At 34.7% G+C, this 15,513-nt stretch overlaps 1 protein-coding gene across 1 annotated transcript; it reads left to right on the forward strand.

Moving 5' to 3' along the window:
* The first annotated feature begins 4,838 nt into the window (after positions 1 to 4,838).
* Positions 4,839 to 8,926, forward strand: LOC116207260. The gene is made up of 5 exons (XM_031540165.1): positions 4,839 to 5,110; positions 5,190 to 5,618; positions 7,256 to 7,330; positions 7,560 to 7,709; positions 8,439 to 8,926. The coding sequence occupies exons 2-5, from the start codon at positions 5,358 to 5,360 to the stop codon at positions 8,856 to 8,858; spliced, it is 906 nt and encodes a 301-aa protein (XP_031396025.1). The 5' UTR covers positions 4,839 to 5,110; positions 5,190 to 5,357; the 3' UTR covers positions 8,859 to 8,926.
* The last annotated feature ends 6,587 nt before the right edge of the window (positions 8,927 to 15,513 follow it).

A 15,513-nucleotide genomic window follows, 5' to 3' on the forward strand; every position in this document is an offset into this window, starting at 1 on the left:
GCACGACTTGGAGGATTCAGCGGTGCCCAATTTTAAGAATTCGTTTGGTTTTAGAGTTTTTTTTTTGTTTTAACTCTACTTATTTTTATTTTTAATTTAACAACACGAGTATTATTTTTTATTTTTTTTTACTATTTAATTTAATTTTTAATATTAAATTATCTAAATTATTAATTACTTTTTTCATGATTCAACAACACAATCATTATTTTATCTCAACTATTCATTATTTTTTCTTATTTTTTTATAATTTAACAACACAATCATTACTTTTTTTTTATTTTCTTCATCCACCTTATTATTACAACCCAATTAAATATATATATACATAGTTGGAACGGAATTCAGTTTAACTCAATTCCATTTCCAAACAACCCCTAAATAACTACGCATATATCCTGTCGACAAGACTATATATCAATTACAACATACATACATTTGTGTATATATATATATATATATGTTGGAAAACCGAAAGGAAAACTAAGCCGGCCTATTCTTCTTCTCTCTTTTGGAACCTGAACAACTAACCCAACCAGCCTTTCCTTGCCAGCGCGTCTGGCTCCGGCCGGGCGTATCGGCCGTCACAGCCACCGGGATCGGAAAGCTGAAACCTTTTTCTACCCCTAGCTACCTTTGACCGCGGTAACTTTCTTCCCTTTTCCTCTCCTCCCCTCCCCCATTCCCTTCTCTCGTACTGTTGAGGGTTTGGGCGGCCTAGAACGGCGTCGCTACTGCTACGGGACTGGGTGGCTGGTCCTCCATGCCAAAAAATTCTCTGATCCAGTTAGAGTGTCACCTCGGGCGGCTAGCCCCCGTAGGGATGACACTTCTATAGATCTATACCGAATGGCCCTTGTAGTCAGCCGACTATGGAGCTGAGGGTCGTTCGAATGTCTCTACACATAGATCTGAGATTGGCAAAGGTTGGTTTGATTAGCAACCTAGTGTAGCAGTCATTGGTCTGAACCGACCGAGACTGCTAAGTTATCCTTGGTTTAACTACTGACACGATCACTGGTTTGAATCGATCGAGATTTCTTAGTGGTTATTGGTTTGACCCTGCCGGTTTGACTGCCTTCCCCGGCCCCTCGGATTGGTCGGCAGCACAGTTTCTTCCCCGGCTTTCCAAATTGGTCGACAACCCTCCCCAGCCTTGGCTCTGATTCTACTTGTCGGTACCATACTGTGAAGGGATCCTGCTGCATGAGTATAGCTCAAGAGCTCCTGCTTTGCTATGATATGGAGGTCTTCTCGAAATCTTGGTAACATATGGCTAAGTTCTACATGGATACATGGTTTGAGAACCCTTCCCCGGTTTAGCGGAGTCCATGTGCGACGGCAGAGGGTTTTGACTAGAACCTCGGATAGTTGCTACATCTGTTTTCCACCTCAATTTATTCTGTGTAGTATGTCTGGGAGAATTTAATTAATTCTAAGCTTGTAATTTTTCGTTTTCTTGAGCATTTTCACCTTATACTCTTTTCATGTAACTTATACATGTTATTAATGAAAACTTAAGGTTCATGAGCAAAATAAATAAATAAAATAAATAAATTATATATATATATATATATATTTTGGAGAAAATCTACTTTAAATAAAACAATAAGGACAGGGTACGAGAGATCATAGAATTATACCAACATGATTAAGAGAAATATTACTTATTAAAAAAAATTAAGAGAAAATATTAGAAAGGTTAATATTATATTGCACGCCCCCAACCCCCGGCTGTTCCTATGCTCCACAAATCGAGATACATGTATACATTGTCTTTCATCTGACAGTGCATTTCGATATATATACGGAAACATATACGTAACTGTATGAACGCATATGGAGAATATCGATATATATATGTTTTTCTTTTTCCTTTTCCAGTATAGATAATTAATTAACAAGCATCGGGTTGGACTTCCTTTCACATGAAGTAATCTCCAAAATGATGTCCATATATAAATTATTACGTAAGCAGCTTGCATTCTTTTAATTTGACCATGATATAGTCGTTCTTAATGAATTAGTGTGTTGTGTTAGTGATCTCTTTCATCATGAAGTATTGGTAACAATTTTGGATCAGTTTTTTTTTTTTAATAAAGTTCACGAGCAATGTGCAAGCAATTGTCTAGAGTGTATAGAAAGTGATGTTACTTTGAGTTGGATGCTAGGCCGGCCCTCTTGTGTTTCAAACTATATATGCTATGATCTCTCATACTCACAAGAGTGACGTAATTAATCACGATATTTTGAGATTGTCTATGATGATCTTATACTTTAGAATCAAGAGAGAAGAGACTAGAAGGTCATTCCCCACCCCTCTTATTTTCCCACACGATGTCATGAGTCTCCAGAAAAGTTCTCTGTCAACAATATTTTGATATGATAGAAGTGCGAAAAATGATATCAGTAATATTAAAAAGTATAAAATATTAACAGATTATTATCTCGTGACTTATTTTAAAAATTGATATAATACTTTAAATTTGAAATTGTCTTAGTTTAATAAATATATAGACGTGGAGGAAAAAATAGAAATTTAATTAGATGATATGATAAGAAAAGTATAAAAAGACAAAAGTTCACATAAATATTAAATATAGTGATTAAATAGTATCTAAGGAGAAATGTAAAAGATATAATTAATTTTGTAAGATTAAAATATTGATTAAAATATTAATTCATGCTTCATAGATATGATTATACCATATCTATTACACATATAATTTTTACTATATAATTCTAGCTAATTCTTCTACAGTAAGTATCTCATATTTTTTATATATTACTTTGTAAGTTGTCCATACTGCAACATATTTCATTTGATCTCCATATTTTTTTGACACATGATATTAGGCTAGGATGTACTTGAATATTATGAGGATTCTTTTGTTTAGAAATAAAAAAACTTGTCGTGTGCATTATAGTGTTGAAAAGATGCACCATATTATAATATTACAACAAACCTACAAATACAACATATTATAATTATTGTAATTTTTATTAAGTACGAATTCAATTGAAAATTATCGTATTAATTTATCTCGAAAAGCATACATGAATGTGAGAGAAAATATCAAAATCCTTCTTTATAGAATATGTAATGAATATAAACAGGACACTAATGCAGAAATAAATAAAAGTTTAGTTAGAAGAAATCTTGTTTGAATTAGCTTAAAAAAAATCAATGAGAACCCCTTTAATTTCAAGTGGTCTTCGAAATCAATTAAAGCATCTTGACCACGACCAATCCAAATAAGGATTGTCAATAGGCTGAAATAACCTTGCATTTCACAAAAAAAATAGAACTCACAATAAAAATAACTTAAATTAATGGCGACTCGAAATAAAACTTTTATATTTTGGTAAATAAATTAATAAAAATATAAAAATTAAAATTTATGCGAATTAATAAAATGTTGATAAATATTACTAATAAAATATATATATGGATTGATCAAAAAATAAATCTATCAAAAAAATATAAAAATTAATATATATTATATATATATACATATAAGTCTTAATGAGATTATAAACTAATATGAAAAAAATCAAGATAAAAAAGTAAAAATTGATAGCTTGACATGTGTCCATGTGAAACAAGAGTTTTAGTTTGATTTATGGATCCTAGAGGGGCAGTTGAAAGAACGCATGTATTATACTTACATATATATATATATATATATATATACACACACACATACTAGCATTGTGCCCGTGCATTTTTTTGGTAAACTGCATGAGTGATATTACCATCTATAAACATTGTATTTATGGTATTCCTATATTCACATTTTAGTACATTAATTTACATGACATCGTTTGATGTAATTAATTGTGCAAAATTTAATGTCAAGAGCTCACTTCTAAGAGGTGCAAATGGCCATGAGTTACTTTACTTGATTAAAAAAGTTAATTGTAGGAGACAACACAATGTTTTAAAATGCTAACAAAATATTATGAAATATTAACGATAATGAAGTAATGCTAAAATAAAATCAAAAGTAAAAAAATTTCTCTCAAGATCATAAATAATACACATAAAAAGTAGTGATTATGATATCAATGAATTAATGAAGATGGAATGAAGGCATATAGATGAAAATAAAAGGGCCCATTTATTTTCCTTATCTCTTAATGTAATAATTCTTTTATTTTTTTTAATTTATGGCTAACAAAACAACCTGAGTATATGACAAAATTTCTTTCTTTTTTATTCATTACAAATTGAATAAAGTATATAATATACTAAATTAAAATATTAAATATAAAGTAAAATAGTATGTACTACACTATTTTTTTACTTCATGTATGGACTATATATTCTCTATTTTTTATCTCACTAATTTACAAATGAAGTTTTTGTTGTAATATCAAAATTTTTAAAAAAAATCATCTTGAATCTATCATGTACTATTATTAATTTTTCATTTCATTAATTTTTGATCTCGTCTCGAATCTATCATGTATTATTATTAATTTTTCAATTTTTGATGAGAAAAGTAGAAAATAATAGGCTAATTATTTCATTTTCCTTTTATTAATTAAATAATACATTTTTTAAAATTTTAAATTGCCTAATAAAATGAAATAGAAATGTCGACATAACTGTTTTCTTTTTCTTATATTCATTAAAGATTTAATAAAACATATAATACAATAAAATAAATTATTAGAATAATGAAGAATGAAGAAAAAATTACTGGAGTACGAAATGTTTCGTATACTTTCTCACCTTGCTCGAAATTCGGACAACTTTATAATTCTTTAAGATCGGACATTTAAGAAGAATGTTACTTTCTAATATTAAGGACATATCCATTGGGCGAAGGAGGCTAGCTAGTAGCTAATAAGTTTTCACTTTGCATCAAATATGGATGCTATGCTAGCTAGGTCTAGGTTATATATACACACACATGAAGGTTGAATGATATGGGGGAGCGGGACTGAGCAGCGAGCTAGGGCTTCACACACACAAACACACACACACATACGTAAGCTGCTGATCTTCATATCTCTGATCTCTCTCAGAACGCAAGTAGAGCTATACAGAAGAAGAAGAAGGTGGAGAAGGAGAGGAGAGGAAGACCGATCCTTATATAGCCAGGTAATTAAATTGTCTAGGTTATGCTATACAGACATACTTATATATATGCAGGGTGGAATTCTAATTAAGTGACAAACAGTACTGAAAATTGAAGGGGGCAGGGAGGCCGGCGGGTGGGTTTAATTCGCGGAAGTGGTGCAACGAGGAGATATGGTGGCGAGAGGACCGCCCATGTCCAAGAGGGAGCTCGGAGGCTGTTTCTAGCTAGCAAAGTGGTGGTGATCATCACACATATATATAGCTAGAAATGATGATGATGGCCGGGAGTCCGAAGTTGATGAAGGGCGGCGGGAGGGCAGAGGCTGCTGGAGAAGGAAGAAGCTGCGACGGCGGCGGGACGAGGCCGGGGTGGCTGGAAGGGGTGATGGGACCGGAGAGAGGGTTCTTCGAGGGATGCAGGCACCACTCGGACCGCCGGAAGAATGAGAAGAACATCTTCTGCCTCCGTTGCTGCCTCAGCCTCTGCCCCCATTGCCTCCCTGCCCATCCCTCCCATCCCCTCCTTCAGGTACATTCCTATATACATACATATATATGTATATACATGCCTCTCTCTCTCTCTCTCTCTCTCACACACACACACACACACACCCCTGTACATCATCACTTACTACCTTCTTCTTCCTCTTCTTCTTCTTCTTCTTCTTCATTACTTTTTCTAATGGTATAATGACTCAATTCAATGTGTATATATTACTATATACATACATATATGGCTAATTCAAGTCAACAATAGCATCTATAGATCTTGATGTTTCCATTATATATTTTGCTCAATAATCCTTGTCTTCTTTCAAATTTTCCAATTTTAGATCTAGCCTTATATATATATATATATATAATGACTGGTAATAGCTATTTCCATTAATTAATTCCTATTATAATAAATCCTTTTTCTTTTAGTCTTTAGTAATTAGAATTTCACTTGGTACTTGGTAGAGGCCAAGCGCTCTGAAGAACAATCTGTTTCATATAATTTTCTCTTTAGCTTTCAAGGGATAATTCAGATCAATTCATTTGATTTTTGAGAAAATTAAATAAGTTTCCACAGATAGCTTCTCATGCTGCCTTCAAAAGTTTCTTTTATATATATTTCTAATTTGAATGAATAGTTAACTTAGAGGTGAATCCTTAGTTGTTCAATACACCCAAAATGGAAAAGAAGAAACTCCGGAAAATATTAAAAGATGTGCATAAATATGAATTACATATACAAGACCTGAAAGGGGCATTCTAAATAATTATTTCAACATTAAGTTACTATTGCTATAAATATATATTGATAAATAACTATTGCTATATTATATGTGATGTACATGTTTCATGTGGGCTATATTAGATATATATATATATATATATATATATTCTATTGTGAGATTAACTAAGGGTTGGTCATCTAATTAAATCTGTGCTCCATTCATACCAAAAAAAGAGAAAGGAAAAAAGTCTGTGTTCCCTCTAGCCAGTCCAACTTAACTTGTGTGTGTGTGCGTGGGTAGTGGTGGTGGGGAATTTGGTTTGTTTCCCAAAAATGGCAGATTCATTATTTTCCATTTATATCCGTTATTTTTTTTCCTTCCTTATTTCACTGTCACTGCAAAGGCTTCCTCTGTGCAGTTGCTTTCATGGAAAGTCAAAGTTTGACCCGACTTCTCCTCTCTGATCACTTCAGTCGTCCTCCTTCCTTCACCCAACCCACCTCTCTTAATTAAATTGTAGCCTCTACCTCCCTCCTCTTAATAAATTATATATATATATGTGTGTGTGTGTGTGTGTGCAGTTATAAATAAATAATTTATTTAACTTATAACCACAGCCTCTCATCGGTTCCCAGTTGCATTGATTATATGTAGTCTACTGGTTACCATGCATGGCAACACTTTTTAATTTCCTACCACCGAATTTATTGATGCCCTTCTTCATCTGCACTGCAGCCATAGCCAGCCAGCACATAATTATATACACATAATTATATGCATACATATGTATTACTATATTGCAGTTATATATTCTTTGGTCAATAGTCTTTGATCAAATTGCATGTTGGTGTCTCCTATCACATATATAGCCATTAATCGTTGGTGAAACTTTGCTAGATAATTAATGGGAGTGATATAATTAATTTGTTTGACGTCTACGTGATAGGTGAGACGATATGTGTACCACGATGTTATTCGGTTGGGCGATCTCGGGAAGCTCATAGACTGCTCTTATATTCAGGTATATATACATACATACATATATATACACGATATACACACATCTAAGAGTAAGAGCTGATCTATACAACAATATGTTTTTATATAAATAAATATATATTGTATGCATATACAAATTAATTTATTATGTATGGATGGGGGCGGGGGATGCATCATGTATACTTCTTTTTTCGGTAGATATGTATATATATGTATATGTTATGAAATATTAATAATTTGATGGATGGCAGCCATATACAATTAACGGGGCAAAAGTGATATTCTTGAATGAGAGGCCACAATCGAGGAGCTCAACTAATAATAAGGGCTCTGCCAACATCTGCTTCAACTGTGACAGAATTCTCCAGGAGCCCTTCCACTTCTGCTCCCTCCAGTGCAAGGTATCGTCTGCTCTCTGCCTCTGCCCTCTCATCCATCATGCATATATGCTTGCATAATCTTATTATCAAATTCCATTTCTTCTATTCTTATTCTAGATTTCATCTTTGGACTTCCCGTTAATAGACGTTCTTTTTTTCCTTCTCGTTTCTCTTTTTTTTCGGTAGGTTTTCCTTCTCTTTTCTTTCTTAAAATTCACTGTATATATTTTATCATGTGTGTGTGTATATAGCTAGGATATATATATCCAACTAGCTTAGGGACAAGATCAGATATGTGCAGCTCGAGCTCGTGTGCATGAAGCCTGTTGATTATTTATATATGTTTCCTCGTCATCTTATGATTATTCATTAATGATCCTGAACCAAAAAAAAAAAATTCTTCAAAGTTGTCTGGCTAGCTAGCTAGTCGATGCTATTATATATTAATTTCCACCAATATTATTAATATATATATATATATTTTATATGTCCATTTTCCTCTACAGTTGACAGGGAGGGAACCCATCTTTTATCTATGGGGTCCTTCTCAATCATTAATAATGTCTATACGTGTACATATGTTCTATTAATAGTTAACTAGCTAGCCAATGATGGCATATCCTCGGTCGACCAGTTCATATATAATTTGGCCCATGACGCATGCGCATGGAAGTACCTAGCTAGCAATTAATGATATCTTATATATTGAGAGGATATGGTATGAAATTATGTGGCTGCCACACTGGGCAGGTGGATCACCTAGCGTACCAGGGGGAAGACCTGTCGAACATCCTGAGGAGGTTTGATGAGTCGGATTTCTCGATCTCACAGTTTGAAGGGTTGAGGATGGACGGATCAGAGCTCGGGGAGGAAGTGGAGGCCGAAGCCCAACAACATATGATGAGTAACACGGCAGCAACATACTCCATGAACATCCTAGAAGATCAGGATGGCGACCCCATCGACGATGTGCTCAACGATTCGGACCATCATCACACGGACACAGGAGGGCGGAATATGAACACGGGAATGCCCAAGAGGAACAAGAAGAAGGGCAATGGGATGGGAGTGGGAGTGGGAGTGGGAGTGGCTTCTTTTCTCATGGGATTGTTCTGTCCCTGGGCAGCAGGAGGAAGGGGGCTCCTCATAGGGCTCCTTTCTCCTAATTAATAACCTAGCTATATCTATCCCGCCCCTGATCAGGATACAAAATATAATTTTTAAGAAATATTATAAACTACGTACGTGCAATATCATATATAGATGGTAATTAATAATAATTACATAATAGTGGCGGTGGTACGCGGTATGTGATAATTAATTAATTGATCCTGTTTGATTTGTTGTCTTTATGTTGTGATTATGGGTAACTAGCTAGGGTTAATAATATATATATATATATATATATATGCGAGGCAATGCAATGCATCGTACTATATATATATAAATATACATAATAAACAAAACATATATATAGATATTATCCATGCAATTCAACCCGTGACTGGTAAATCGTACGGACGGATGGGTTGGTGCATGGGTGGGCATGATGTGGTTAATATATGGTTTTGTTGGTTTGTGTGTGGGTCTGTGTGTGTTGAATGGCCAATTTTCCATCCTGCACTGAACGAGGGAAGGGTCAGAGTGTGGGGGTGTGGGAGTTTTGCCGGAATGGGGACACCCAACCATTTGAGCTGTCTCTCGTTCTCCTCGCCAATTTTGGATTATTTGGTGATGTAATGGAACTTGTGCCCTAATTGAAGAACTGCACTTCTCCTATTCTATAATTAATCACTAGCTCTCACGAATGCGCTATGTACGTGGACGTTTGGTCATATTTTTATTCAATCTTGGTCTTGATTTTTAAGAAATTTTTTTGTTAAATTACATGAATTGTGATTTATTTTACGCATATTTGGTAGGTGGATTTTTTTTAATAGAAAGAAAGTGGCTGAACTTTCAGAAATTTTATTTCTTTTTTGTTTTTTATTTTGTACAAATAAGAGAATCAATAGGAACGGAATTTTACAATAAAATCAAGTTATAAAAAAATATAATTGGTTATAATATTGAACTCTTATTTAAATAACAGTATAAAATATGTAAATCTATATCAATCTTATAATTTGCCATACGCGCGTTTTATTCCCCTTTCATTTCTTTCTTTACACATATTAATAGATAGATAGATAGATAAAAAAAAATGCAGAAAAAATGCAGTGATGGAAAATACGGAAAGGTTTGGCAATGGTTCGGTAATACTTACATGATGAGGTTAATTTAAGGTCAAGACAGGAAGATTAATTATATCGATTTTATTGATGAAGTTTCTCGTACCATTGATTTTTATTTTTTATATATCTTCCACGATTATACTTCTGGATATCTCTTTTGTATCCAAAAAATGTCATTAGGGAATATATGACCATTAATTGCGCGCGATACTAGAAGAGGCAATCCATGGGAACATAATTACGGAGGGGGCAGCGACTAGTAATCTAATTTTCCGGTTACAAGAAACTAATGAGTCTAGTATATAAAAATAAAATTCCTAAATATATAATAAAATAGCACCGATAGTCTCACTAGATATGAAAATTACGATATCTTGATTATTAGACGAAAAGTGCGTTACTGCTCTACACTCTCTCTTGATCAAGTATCCTAGTTTGACTTGCACGACAGAACTGTATCAAGGGAATAACTTAGCTAGCAAGGCTTAGCACGCAAATGAAGTGGAAAGAATTACGCATGCATGATAATATGTCCAGTCTTTAGTTAATTATTCCCATATATATACATATATACATATGTATAGCGTTCAATTTCTTTATGCTGCTGCTCCATACCGAGGCGAATGGGTTCATCAAAACATCGATGAATGTGGATTAGGACTTGCAAACTTATGTGTATGATGATTAATATATTGTAGCATGCGACTGAAGAGTGACGGAGGGAAATCTCTCTTTCTGAGGGAAGTCTCCCTCCGAAAATTGTCTCATGGACATTTCGGGTTGTACATACATACATACATATTGATCATTTACTTTCTACTTTGTCAAAGAGCTCGAGAGCTCTCTCTCTCTCACACACACGCACGCACGACATTCTCAATATAGCACAATACAACTACTCCTTTTATCAGAGTTCTTCCGTTTTAATTTTAAGATCGTATGTGATGATTTTGATGGAGGATATGATCGATCAGATCACGAGATCAATAATTTTAATAGGCCAATTTTGACAAGCATTAGTAAGCCAATTTTGGTTTTAGATGAGTTGATACTTTTGATTGGATAGAGAGCTTTTCATAGAGAATTGAATCCGCTTGAACATAAATTAATCGAATTCGTGGAACTTTGAAATACCAAGTGGCTTTGAAATAAAAGATTAATTGAAAAATAAATTGGGAGAGAGGAAGTGGGGTCTATGGGTGAGAAAATCCATCCCACTCTCTCCGTGAGGACGAATCCAAAATCATATCTCGAAATAATAATAATAATTTTATAGTCATACTTAATAATAATAATAATAATAATATTTTATATTCATACTTATGAGAATTCCAAGATCCCACCCCACCCCAAAAGAAAGATATTAAATTTGATTTATTATTTCAATTTGTGAGAGGGTTGGTTTGGTTGAGTCCAAAGGCCGCATAATGCAGCTGCGTGGCTGAGAAATTGCGAGCCATAAGTTGATTATAGTTTTTGTCTGCATCAATCAGTTCCTTTTTCCATTCATCTCTCCCCACCCCCTACACTCTCTGAACCCCCAATAAGAGACATATTCTATCTTAGGTGGGAGATTTTGACAACAACTACAAAGACGGTGGTTCCGTACCGCTGGTGGAATGGAGCACCCATCCTTGGATGCATAAGGTAGGGGATGACATGTATAGCATTTAGTAATAGAATAGAGTTCAATTTCACTCTACTTCAAAATAAATATTTAAGTGAGATTATAATAATGATTAGAAAAAGTATGTATGAGAATTTATTATTAAATTGAGAAAGAAGATAACAAAATAATGATTGTATTGTTAAATTGTTTGAAAAGTAATTAATAGTTGAAAAAATTTTGATTTTAAAAATTTGAATGATAATGAGAGAATTTATTTTTATATTGAATAATAAGATAAAAAAGTAATTATTATGTTATTGAATTGAATAAAAAATAAAGTGGAATAGAGGAGAGTTAAGTGATGTATTTTCTACTCCACAACCAAACATAATTAGTCTTAAAAAGTTCCAATATTTAAAGTCAATTTTAATTATATCGAAATTCAAAATTTTTAAGGGTATTGAATTTTCATTAAAATTATACGGGCTTTAGTCCATTTACACTTAAAAATATAAGATGATAAGTGTTTATACATAAGTCACATATAAATCATGATTATCTTTTTTATTTTTTTGAGTAGACTATCGCTGTCGTTTTTCACTTATTACATTACCACCATTTTTATCATTAATTAGCCATAAATATTTTCATTCTGTCTAATATTTATGCCCCGTTAACCCATGACTAATGTCATGTCACTTTTCCATCAATTATGTAAGCAATAAAGTACTGCGGGAATCGAGTTAATTTATCAGTATATCCTGAGGACCGAGAATGAACAATTCCAACCAGGGATATGGGTAACTAGTACACAGAGCGGGAGTCTTTGAATTCACACATATATAGACAAAGCTGAGTAGCATTAATCTCTTATAGGGAAAATAGTATTGTATAGTACAATTTTTTTTTCACTTTTTTCAAGCTTCAAATCATTTCCTTATATAATAAGAAGAAATTTTTTTTTTACCGCATAAGATGTCGTCCATATTCCATTAAGAAATTGACGGGATACTGACGTGACAGAATATTTAGAGAAAGTTTTGTAACAAATAACAACTTAAAAGTATAAATAAATAAAATATAATAATTTTTTTTTTTAAAATCCCATTTGGGATTGGACGAGGCAATTGGGACGGCCCCGCTAGCTAGCCACCCCTCAATTGGGGGTCGGCAGTATGCTCAGACCATATCGGCAATCCCAATCGGGGGTTGGGTGGCCGACGGAGCCACCCCGAACCCCCTAATTTGAGGGATGCCAATTTCTTTTTTTTTAAATTATAACTTATATTTTATTTGTTTGTGTCCCCAAGTTATTGTTTGTTGTAAAACTCCCTCCAAACAAGCCGCTAGGTTAGCATTCCTCCATTTCTTGACGGAATATGGCCATCATGTTGTGTAGTGAAAGAAAAAATTCGTATTATACAAATAAATGATTTGAATTTATACATGAAAAAGTCAAAAAGCTGTATTATACAGTGTTATTTTTTCTTTATTATAAGCTGAACATGCCCATTAAAAAATAAAATTCTTTTAAGTATGAATTTTTTTGCGTTGTCATGATTCTGATGGAGATCTTACTCGGACAGAGAGAAGAGAGGGAAAAAAAACAAACAAACAAACAAAGGGAGGTTTTAGGCTCCAATTAATTTACAACTAGTCGTATAAAATCCAGTTACCCAGGGTGACCTGATCCATTAGCTCATCTCCCAAGTCGGATTGATTACTGCACCAGATGCAGAGAGCGAAAGGACAAACCCATAGAAGCCAAGTAAACTGAGGAGAAGTAATAATGAGTGGGTGGTAGCCCCCTAGCGAACTTTGCTATAGCCTCTAGCCTCTATCCTCTAGCTCCAGCTCTGGCTAGCTAGGGACACAAATAACAGCAAAATTCCAATCCAGTCCAATCTGTCATACAGGCATTGGAAAGAGATATATATATATATATATATATATATATTATAACACATTTTTGTTTATCTTTTATCTCCGTTTTCTTTTCCCTTACCATAGTTACAGGGACGTGATTATGGCAAAATAGGGTCCCCACTTTTTAAAGTTCCAATGATTCATGGTTTTCAAAACAGCAAATTGAAAAGGAACCCACCCCACCCCACCACAACACCCGCTTCACAAAGCCCATCAGTCCGTCCGTCCATCCATACGGACCTGCATTGCAGATTCTGAGCCAATTTGGGACCTTTGCCCCATGTCAATGGCAACGGATGTGACTTTGATATAGACGCACACACATACACACAGAGAGTACTCTTTATGATTTCTTTTTATGAAAAACTGAAAAAAAAATTCATATTTTAACAATTATAATATGAATTTATAAAAATGCAGTACGGCTTCAAATTTTTCGTTAATTTAGACAGAACAGAGGTCACAGAGGGTGCCGACGATCCCAATCGGGGAGTGATCGCTAGAGTCGTGGCTCCACCCGTCATAATCGAGAGAATACCCAATTTAATGTTTCTTTCGATTCTAGGGGATGGGGGCCTCGATTTCGTCCACCACCCCCCGATTGAGGTCGCCAACTCCCTTCTCTCCGATTGAGATCGTCGGCGCCTTCTGTGACCTTGATTCCGTGCAAATTAACAGGAAATTTGACGCCGTACTAAAATTATTATCAAATCGAAAGTTTATACATTTTTAAATTAAGAAATAAAATCTAAAATTATTAAAATATAAAAAGTATATATTTTTTTATTAATCTAAAAATAAATATAGTCTTAACTAAGAAACACATCGCAGCCAATCCTCCTCCTCTTCAATCTCACCCTACTTCACCGTCTGTCTATCTCATCTAAGTTACATTGATTGAGATGAAGTGAAATTGCAAAGCAAAAGGACAGCTGTCAGTCATAACAAAGACCATATTGCACCTCCTGCATGCAAAAGCAAAAGCATGTATACTCTAGGTAGGGAGTCTTTTCCAGCTGCCTGCCAGATTAAGTGATTACTATCATATCATATCTTGTATTGTCAGTTAACCTTATACATGCCCTATTATATCCCACTGGACTAGACTGGATTGTACTGGATTCTCCACAGCCAAAAAAAGGCTGACCCCCCCCCGCCCATACTCCTCTTCATATTCATAAAAATTGAGAGCAACTACGAGTCCTCCGCTAAACAAAACTCAAACCGGAAAACCCTAGCTACTATTCATTGCATGAACTGTTCATGAAATCACGATGACCATCGTATGAATATTTCATCTGATGGTGAGTCTCACATTCATCAAATGGCCACCGAGGCCACCTAAACTGTTCATCGGATGAACGATAAAAGAATTCCCTCTGGACTAGAATCGAACGCTGCCTATGGCAGCAGCATATAACTATCAAGCATCAAGCAGGCATCCTTCAATGTAAAAAACAGTTGGCTATCCTCGTCAACCACGCTTCCCTCTCTCTCTCTCTCTCTCTCTGAAAACTCTTACATACATCCATACCTACATACATAACACAAGCAGCAAGCAGTCAAGGAGAGGAAACAAATGGACCCATGTCGGCAGGAAAGGAAACGAATGGACCCGACATCAAATACTCCCAACACTTCCATCATTGCCTCTTCCTTTGACCAATTGCCCCTTCCTTCCCCCCCTCTGAACCCACCCAACCCCCCCAACTGGCTACCCTACTCTCTCTAGGTTCTAGGCTAGCCCTGGCTGCCAGTATGTCATTTTCGTCTTCCCAATTACTAGTACGTACTGACCTATTCATCATTCTCCTCCCTAACTAATATATTCCCACCTCCTCATGTGGGTACGATCGTTAAACCATTGCATATATACCTAATTAGACAATTGCATAAAAATTATCATTAGTCCCAGTAGACCAAGACGGTGCATCTTAAACTTGGCATGCATCGCATTCTCATAGCTAGCCTCGATGTAGCGTGGAATCCATTTACCGCCATAAAGCTTACTATTTTCTGCGCTTTTGCTTCGCATTATTGACTGGACTTTCTCCCT

The sequence above is a fragment of the Punica granatum genome, chromosome 5 (genome assembly GCF_007655135.1).
Source record: "Punica granatum isolate Tunisia-2019 chromosome 5, ASM765513v2, whole genome shotgun sequence".
NCBI lineage: Eukaryota > Viridiplantae > Streptophyta > Magnoliopsida > Myrtales > Lythraceae > Punica > Punica granatum.

Excerpts from the sequence above, each read along its gene's own strand:
- LOC116207260 (XM_031540165.1), top strand. The coding sequence starts at position 5,358 with ATGATGATGATGGCCGGGAGTCCGAAGTTGATGAAGGGCGGCGGGAGG. Across the intron at positions 5,619-7,255 it reads CCTCCCATCCCCTCCTTCAG|GTGAGACGATATGTGTACCA; the intron begins GTACATTCCTAT and ends TCTACGTGATAG. Across the intron at positions 7,710-8,438 it reads TCTGCTCCCTCCAGTGCAAG|GTGGATCACCTAGCGTACCA; the intron begins GTATCGTCTGCT and ends CACACTGGGCAG.